The 9,219-nt window shown below is 42.3% G+C and overlaps 1 protein-coding gene across 1 annotated transcript in view; it reads right to left on the bottom strand.

The window, feature by feature from the left end:
* The window catches only part of ALDH1A2 (aldehyde dehydrogenase 1 family member A2), a 55,257-nt gene extending 52,732 nt beyond the window's left edge, over positions 1 to 2,525 (bottom strand). The window contains exons 1-2 of the mRNA XM_026045697.1: positions 2,399 to 2,525; positions 1,211 to 1,353 (exon numbers count right to left, since the gene is read on the bottom strand). Coding sequence (XP_025901482.1) covers positions 1,211 to 1,324 — 114 coding nt within the window. The 5' untranslated portion in view covers positions 1,325 to 1,353; positions 2,399 to 2,525. The remainder of the gene's footprint in view (positions 1 to 1,210; positions 1,354 to 2,398) is intronic.
* Between the last annotated feature and the right edge of the window lie 6,694 nt (positions 2,526 to 9,219).

Raw genomic sequence — 9,219 nt, 5'->3', positions numbered from 1 at the left:
GCCTCAGCTGCGCACGCGCTGCTTCCCGCGCCTCGCGCCGCTGCAACGGCCGCGGCGTTGCACGTGGTGCGGCACGCGCGCCTCGCGCTGCCGCAGTGCGGCTGCGGCATTGCATGTCGTGCAGTGCATGCACCTCGTGCTGCTGCAATGCCGCTGTGGCATTGCATGTCGTGTGGTGCACGCAACTCGTGCTGCTGCAGTGCCGTTGTGGTGTTGCATGTGGTGCTGCACACGCCTCACACCACTGCAATGCGGTTGTGTCATTGCATGTGGTGCAGCACATGCACCTCGTGCTGCTGCAATGCAGCCATGGTGTTGCATGTGGTGGCATGAATGCCTTGTGCCTTGCACCACTGTAACGGATGCAGTGCTGCTGGCACACACCTGGGGCCTCGTGTTGCTGCAATGCAGCTGCGGTGCTGCCTGTGGTGCCATGCACGCCTCGCTGCGCTGCAGCGTATCTGTGGTGCTGCCCGCACCTTGTGCCCACTCCACTGCAACACAGCTGTGGTGCTGTCTGCGCCTCACACTTCAATCTGCTACAACACAGCCACATTGCAGCCCTGCGTCCCCCACCTCGCATCACCCAACTGCCTGGGTGGGGCTGATTCCAGCCTCCCGCAGCAGCGTTCCTGCTGACAGTGCCCATCTGGCATGAGGGCTCACGGCACCCCAGAGGCCAGTGATGCCAGGTGCCTTGTGCACCTTGTTTCCCTCAGTTTCGCTGCTGCCACAGGGCTCAGGGCACCCCCTGCCCTCCGCCTGTTTGAARGTCTCCTCCTGAAGGGAGGTTCTTGCCTCTGTTCCATTTTCYGGGTTTCCATTTCTCCCATCAAGGAAAGGCTCAATGCTCCATCCCTCRCTTCGCAAGGACAAAGTCCCACCAGCAGGCCAGGGGGCTCCCTTTGCCTCCATGAGCTGTTCCCYCTCCTGCAAGGAGCTCTGCAGCAACCAGAAGGAGTCAGCGCTTGTTGCCAGGGTGGTGTCTGCAGCCTCCCGGAGCTTTCTGCTTTCTTGGAAGTTGGACAAGGACTGGGCCAAAATATTTATCCATGTGACAGCCACCTGTTCCCAGCTATTATCTTTTGTACAAGGCTCATAGCTATGAGGCCACATCCCAGACAAGGCTGGGCATGACATATAAGGGGAAGGGAGTGGCTGGGTCTCTGCAAAAGGCAGCAGCCCAATACTGACTTGTGCCATTACTCACTGTGTCAAACCCATCGGTGTGTGTCAAGCAGCGTGTGTGCCCTGGACGTCTGWCCCAGCTCGCTGGATGAATCGGCAGGTGGCTCCAGCGTGGGCTCTGACTGGGCTGGGACATCGCAAACTTCAGGCCAAAGTCCTCATGGTCTGCGTGGACAAAAACACTAGGCAGAAAAGATACCTCAAGCTAGGGCCGTTTTTGCTATTTTCAGCAAGATCACTAATGTTTGCAAACTGATGCAAGCACCTCAGCATTGCAGCTGATCAGATGTCATGTTTTGAAGTTAGCACATTGCAGATAGATAAACAGAGAAAGGGCAGGAGAGTGAATGGCCATCCAGAGTTGGCAAAAGCAAAGTAGCAAAAAATACATCACATGGCCTTTTTACTGACATAGTTAAGAATAAACAACAAGATCTGATCATGTTTTGATTTTGTTACAATACCCACTTGTTGATGACAGAGATGTGCCTCCTTGTTTTACAAGTTCACAGACAAGTGACATGGTGGACAAAGTACATTCTTAATATTTGTACAAGAGCATGGGACAGTTTACTTCTGCACAGACAGGCATCACAAGATATGGAGGGCTGCTGAAGTCATTTCAGGGCTAACATGCATATTTCTGTGAATTTCCAGGTGAATAATGAAAAAGGAGGTTGCAGATTTTGCTGTCCCTCATTTTCCATTTTTCTTTTTTTTTTTTTTTTCATGACAGAGGAAATAGATCCATAATGCTGTGCTGTAATGTGACATGCAAGGCTGTCAAACTGTGACACTTGGGATGAGTGAGACTTTTAAACATCAGAAATTCAAATTTTTAATGGCACACTGGCAATACAGACCTAACACTTCATCACAAGGATGACACATTCTAAAAGCTGATTTAAAATAAATCAGCGTGGGGATGTGCTCTTTCACAGGTTTGAAGAATGACGAGACAGTACAACAGTTTTATTCTTAAGTAGAGTCAATAAAGTTTTCTGGAGACTCTGGTGAGTGCATCAAAGCACATAATCTGGAGCTGCTTTAAACTGTGGTATTGTTGCTGAGCTCCTGTGCCTCTAATTATTTTTTGGCTTCTCCAGTCTCAACCAATTCCTTAACAGGTGGATTGTGTTTCTTTTACTCCTAACAGCAGTTTTAAAGAAGAAAAAAAAAAAAAAAAAAAAAAAAATCAGAGCTGACTCACCTTTAGATCAATTGCTGTGTCTCGTCCGTGTTCTCAGGCAGTGAATGTCACCATGTGCATCCACTGCCCCACCACAGGTTCTCTGGTTCACAGCTGTCCTCCAAGAGCTCCTGGGCACATCCTCCTTCGCTCCAGCCACCAGTACTGTCTCTCCCTCCACCTGCAAAGAGAAAGGTGAAGGCCTCAGTGCCAAGACCGCAAGTGGGTTTTCATCACATACAACAGCTTTGCCGAACAGAATTAGGAGCCAGGTCCACAATGTTACTGTTCATGTTCGATGTGCTGGTTCAATAAGTCAGCACTGCACAGGTTACTTTGTGATAGCAAAAGTCATGGCTTCAAAACATGCAAGTGAATATGTAATATTTAATGCCATTTCTTTGTGGGAGGGATTGCTTCACCTATTGCTTTGGCATAACTTAGTTATAACAATGAATATCAAAATTAACCAATCTAATTTGTGGAAAAAAAAAAAGGGCATTCAACGCATACTGAAAACAAGAAGAACAGAAACACTATTCAGGACTCAGGTTCTACAGTTCCCAAGCATCAGGTATGGCAGCAAACCCGTTATTCCTATTGGCATCCTGCAGTGAGTGCGGGCAGTGAGTCACAATGCTAAATACACTGACAGCTAGAGTCAGACTGGCTTTTTTTTTTTTTTTCTCTCACACCAATAAGTTTTAATTAAGCTCCTATTTAGACAGCAATTTCCAACAGGGAAACAAATTCATCCTGTTTCAGGTGGTAATGACAAAGATATTACTGTCTTCACACTTTGTGAAGAAAGCCTATTTCTTTCTTTAGTGTTAGAATTTAGGCTAGTACATAGCCAAGATCAAACTCATTCCTGAAAAGTTTTAGTTTTATATTTAGATTAACTCAAATGGAACATAACATTTGAAGAAACATCCTTGTTTCCTTTTCAAGTCTTAATTTCTCTGCCTACTGCTAGCACCTAGTATTATCTGTAGACAAGCACACAGACGTCACTTACACAAACACCATCTGATGGAAATGGGACATTTGGTAGTTTTAGAGGGTGCAAATGACAGAGCTCTGGTGTTGAAGACRGAACAGTTGTATTTAAAGCATCCACAGGTTCCTCCGAGTATTGGTGTTTTTCTGTCCGTTATTACAATKTTCTTATTGCTTCAAGAAATATAGGCCATGAATTAGAGGCTCAGATAAAACCATTTGCATCCCAAATACCTGTTTTGGACATAGCAGTCATATCAGGGCATCTGCTGATACATCCCTGGAATGTACAGGAATGAAAATTGCAGAGATCCTCTTACAACTCAAATCTTTTGCACCATGAGTATTACCTGTCCCCTTTGGTGAGCTCTGGACATTTTCTAATCACTTTGTCACACACACAAAGGAAGAAGCAAATCACATAATTCTGCCAGACACTAACAGTGATTCATTCCAAGATCAGCTTCAAAACCCTCCTCTGAACTGATTTCCACCTAATCCATAGGTTCCTTGATATATATAGTTTGCTCAACTATCCCTCTGTCACTTTGCACTGGTCTCTCACACAAATTCAGTAATGATCAAAAGAACCTACTCCTCTGCGCTCCTTTGCTTTCTGCCTCAATAAATATCTATCCCATTTTTATGTCTTAGAAATCACTTAGGGAGGAAAAATAGGGACCAAAAAGAAACTTCTACTAAGTTACTTTTTAAACTCAGAATTGCACATCCGAAATCTGCACCTGATGTTCTGCTAGGGAGAGTAAAAGCTTCAGCCTTAGGTGTTCCACATTAATTGCCTGCTATTTTCATTACTGACCATGATGGCAGCAAATGTTCCTCAGCAGATACTTGTATTTTAATTTATCTTCAAATATAAATCACACATTGTAGCACTTTTTTTCCTCTGGGTTAATTGAATCAATTCTCTAAATGTCTCTAAGCCTGATCATTCAAAAACGATTCATTACTTGAAATGTTTTAAGAATTATGGCCTTTAGATTGCATGCAGAATGGTTTTGGTCCTTACCCGAGATAAAGATATGTTACCTCTATTTTTTTGTGAAGTAATATCTACAATACTGTGATAATCCTATAAAAGTTATAGAAATTCTCAAATACCCCAACAAATTCACTATCTTAATTCTACAAATCTTTATAAAAATTGCTTAGAAATGAAATGACTCTGGATACATTTTAAGATCTACAAATATGAGAAAAGAAAAGAGGGTGTTTTAACATTACTTGTAGCATAAACTCCAAAATAAATGTTGCTATCCAGAGCAATGTTTTTTTATTACTGAAAATCCAGAAATGACCAATGAAGAAACCCCACTTGATTTTTTTTTTTTTTTTTTTTTACCATGAGTATAACGGGTCAGCTTTCTAACCTGTGATATCAGTTGTTTTACACCCAGTAGAACTGTAAATTGTAGCTGTGGTAAAGTCAGTCCTAAATTTAGTCTGCGATTGAAGAGCTCAACCAAGCAACGCAGCCCGTCGGCAGGCGCTGCGCAGGAGGCCGGCCGTGCCAGTGGGGAGCCAGACCAGGCCGACTCTGAGGGTGTCGTGAGGCACCTCGTCACGCAGAGGTTTGTCCCAGCGCTGGGCACAGCCAGGGCAGGGCCACGGGGCTGCCCTGTCCCAGTTGCTCCTTTGGAGCAGCTGGAGTTTAAACCAGGGCTTGTGTGATGGCAACGTGTGGTGCCTGTGACACTGCTTGGAGCATGCTGGCTCTTAACTGCAAAGCTATAGCTAGCGTGCTCTTGCTGTAGGAACTCTATGCTGAGCTTAAATATATAACTCACCTTTCTATTTGGAATTTCTCTTCAATTTACCTGTTTGAATTTATTATTTGTAAAACACATCAAGCCTCAAATGAATTGACCTTCTGCTAATGTGTACCACCTAATGAACGGAAGCAATTAACTAATTCATGTTGGAATATTGCACTTTTCAGTTCACATTCATCATCACTAAATGTGTGATTTAGTTCGCAGGTTTAAATTTTTTATTATTACCCTTTAAACTAAAGAAATAAGTCTTATATTTAATTACCTGAACTTACATATTCAATTAATAGAGTCATTACCTTAATGAATATGGATTCTGCATAGAAGTAACAAACGATTGCTGGTCGGGTGTGCTCCTGAGTACATCCTGTGGAGGGTATGCTGTTAATCTCAGAGCAATCTTTTCCAATTAAAAAGACTTGATTCTGGAGTGCCAAAGGAATCTGGCCTGGAAATCCAACATTATTACACCAAAGTCCATAAAATTTTTCTTTTATACTGTATCTCATATGTAAACTCCAAAAGGCAAAACTTAGGTAGATTTAAACATTCAAATGTGAACCATTTTGAAGTAAAAGCAGTATAAAAAAATGAAAAACAGGCAGAGTAGCATCTCCCCTGCTAGAAGATGAGAGATGAGTGTTTGGAGCACAGAACTGAAACAAATGGAATGGTAGAGAAGGAACAAAGCACTGCAGACAGCATCTCTTGTGGCAAATACGTCTATAACAGAAAGTGAAAATGCGTCTAGATGCCAGTACAAGCTTGGAAGCTGCCTGGGGTGGAAACAGCTGAAGGTAAGTAGGTTGGCAAGTCAGACGCAGAAAATTGACACTTTCCTGAGAATAGTTATGTTTCAGAAGCACAAATCTGCTCTCTTGTTTAGCTATATCTATTTCTTTGCCAAATGCACCATTTTACCTTTTTTAGAGTGTTAATGGAGGCAAGTGTGTCATTACCTTTGGCATTCAAGTCATATGCTTTTTACTAAGTAGTTAGGCTCAAGATCTGTTCTTCAGGACTCTGTAGCTATATCAGTAGCCATAATAAGTCACCATATGTCTCTTGCTATAGGGAATGTGTTCCCTGTAGAAGGATAAAAGGTTCTGATAATGTATCCCATTCTAGTTAAGAAAACATAGGGCATAACGTCATTGCAAGGCTAACAGGATACACTTTGAGGTTTTCTTCATGCTACATGGATGCATTTGTCAAGAGGTTTTTGTTTTTAATAGCAGAGCTGATTTTGATCACCATTTTAAGGCCTTTTTATAAAGAATTCTGAAATAGTTTTTGTTGCTGTTGTTTCAGGAAAAAAAAAAAGACCATACTGTCAAACAGCTTAGCTCACATTTACTGCTTATGGACATGTGCTGTTCCAAAATGGGAAAGTGCAGAGAAAAAGGACAGGGTACAGACTGCAATAGGGTGCTTATCTGTACTAAACTCATTTCTTCTCTAAAAGCAAAGTTCTTTTCCTCCAGATGCATTCAGAAGTCAGACCTGCTCATATTGTAACTTACTCGATAAACTTCTTGTAGAACCGTATCCAACATATAAAAGGGAAGCCCTCCTAGTGCAGCAGATACCACTGGCACACAAAGCAATCTGCACAGCATTTCTCGAACACCTTCACTTTTTGCTAGCACGGAGAGCCCCATCCCAGGGCCCCCTCGGGGAGGAATGTGATCTATGCCAAACCACCCCTGAGAGAGCCCGCCTCCCAGTGCAGCGCTGTGCACCTATCATACAGATTAAACCAACTCAGGAATCAAGAGACCCTATATTCTACACTGACAGGTCAGTACAACAAATTATGAACTCTGTGATCATCAATTCTGTGATGCAAAGCAATGTATGTACCAGTTATGCATGGAGCCCTGACAGTGTGCCCAGCCAACTAAGAAGAAAAGATAGGGCTCTGATCCCAAGACAGAGACAACTTCTTACTGATTTCTCACTGAAATCAGTGTCAGCAGTATTTGGCTTCAGTGAGATTTAACCAGGCCTTAAAGACACTGGCAAAAAGTTTGAGACATTTGTGTGTGGTACCTTTTTATCTCTCATGAATCATCCGAACTGCAGTGTTTTATCTGAGCAGTGGAAGGACAGGAACAGAGAAGAAAGAACAAAGAGATTCCCATGGGGTCACCTTGTGAGCACTGCCCTGCCTGCAACGGGGGCTCAGCCAGACCTGAGCAGTTCATGGCACGTTTTGCCCCTGTTGAGACACAGAGCAGCACTCAGCAACCAGGGACTACAGCAGAGATGGAAAGATGGTCAGAAAGCACAAGAAACAAAGAAATCTTTATTTTCAGGTACTCTCATACCTCAGAATCCTGAACTGCGGTGTGTCCAGGTCTTCCTCCCCTTTGAGTCACCCCGTAGGACAATCAATCCACAGAACAGGGAACATCCCTTTCAGAGGACCACGCATCATGTTATCTGTGCAAATATAAATATAAATTAGGCAAAGGCATTTATACAGGGACATGAATTATAGCAAATGTACATATTCAGACCTTGTCTAATTCAATTAAAATCAGCAGATTTAGACTCAAAAATAATTTGACCCATATTATTACAATACAAAAAAATATACAGTATATTTATAGCCTTGGTCTCTCCAGCTGTGTTGGTTTAGGTTTTATTACATCAGTAATAACAATTTATGTGATACTCTGAATAATGTACTATTAAAAATTCAGTACAGTATATGCTGTTCTCCATGAGAATTAAACTGTGGGAGCTATGTGTGTTATTCTCTACTTTGCTATTTCTGTAGGAATGAAGATTACTCATAAAAATGGTTTAGGTTATACATACTGTACRAATTCCTGCTCTGCTGGAATCCAGGTGAAGAGGAGAAATAGTTCAGTGCACACTGCCTTGGGCCAAGGGTCCCAAGGGTCTCGGGTTTGTGATCTCAGTTCTAAGGTTACACTGATTGTGATTAACACTACGCACATTGAAGCAGGAACAATAATATCAGCCCGTTTGTTGACATCCTCAAAGGATGTCAATAGATCTGTGAGGCATAACCTCCTTTAACAGAAGCCATTTTGATAGTTCTAAAGAACACCAGCTTTATCTGTGCAACTATTGATTTTGTCCTTTCCTCCAGTGCATTCAATTTTCCTGGCAAAGCAGTCACACAGAGAGCACTGCAGGCCCTATATCAGCCTTGCTGGAGACACCAGTGGTACATTTGCTACCTTCTTTTCTGCTGACATTGAGATCGAGTACAGCAAAAGATGACCCAGTAGCACTTCAGTAAGCGAGCATTAGAATCCCTTAGTGGAAAGATCACAAAGCTCCAACGATTAGTTACTGTTCAATTTACCAATTTCTCTTAAAGCGTCTCCTACTGAGAGTTCATTTAGGATGGTTCCTCATACGCAAACACTTAGTTTACAGATCCTCTGTAGTTTTACTTTCTCTCCTGCAGGACTCCTCTGGTGATGGAATTTGAAAGTTTATATTATTAATTCTACATTCCTGGCAAGGTGCCCCTTAAAACCTTTTTGTCAGCCCTGCTGTGCTTCTACATTTTATTTGACAGAGCTTATATACTTTTATGCTCCTTGCATATATAAATATATATATGACACCTATATTTAAAGTTGTCTTTTTATTTTTAATATCCTCCCTTGCACTTTAGCTTAACTTCCCTCAGACCCTACAGCAGTCGATATTCACGGTGACATTGCCAATAGTGTTACCATTGCGACACTGGGAGCAGGGACCAGACAAAGGAGACCAACAGAGAACGGTAATCACAGTGTATTTTGTAATCACATGATCCAAATAATGTATGTAACAAAACATCAGTAGCAGGGAACATGTATGTTCCCTATAGTATGTTCCTATACGATACAAATCATACATGTTAGTACTTACAATTGAAAATTTCGTAACAATTCTTTTATCTTTATACTTAACTTTTTTTTTTTTTGTAATGACACATATGTGTTTTTCAAAGTGCAGCATTGACTATACTCTGCCTATTGCCAAAAGCAGGGAGGTTATACAAGGCAGCATGTGCTTTTT

The sequence above is a fragment of the Nothoprocta perdicaria genome, unplaced genomic scaffold, assembly GCF_003342845.1.
Source record: "Nothoprocta perdicaria isolate Ctin4 unplaced genomic scaffold, notPer1 scaffold_41, whole genome shotgun sequence".
Classification (NCBI taxonomy): Eukaryota; Metazoa; Chordata; class Aves; order Tinamiformes; family Tinamidae; genus Nothoprocta; species Nothoprocta perdicaria.
This window is presented reverse-complemented; position numbering and strand designations above follow the sequence as displayed.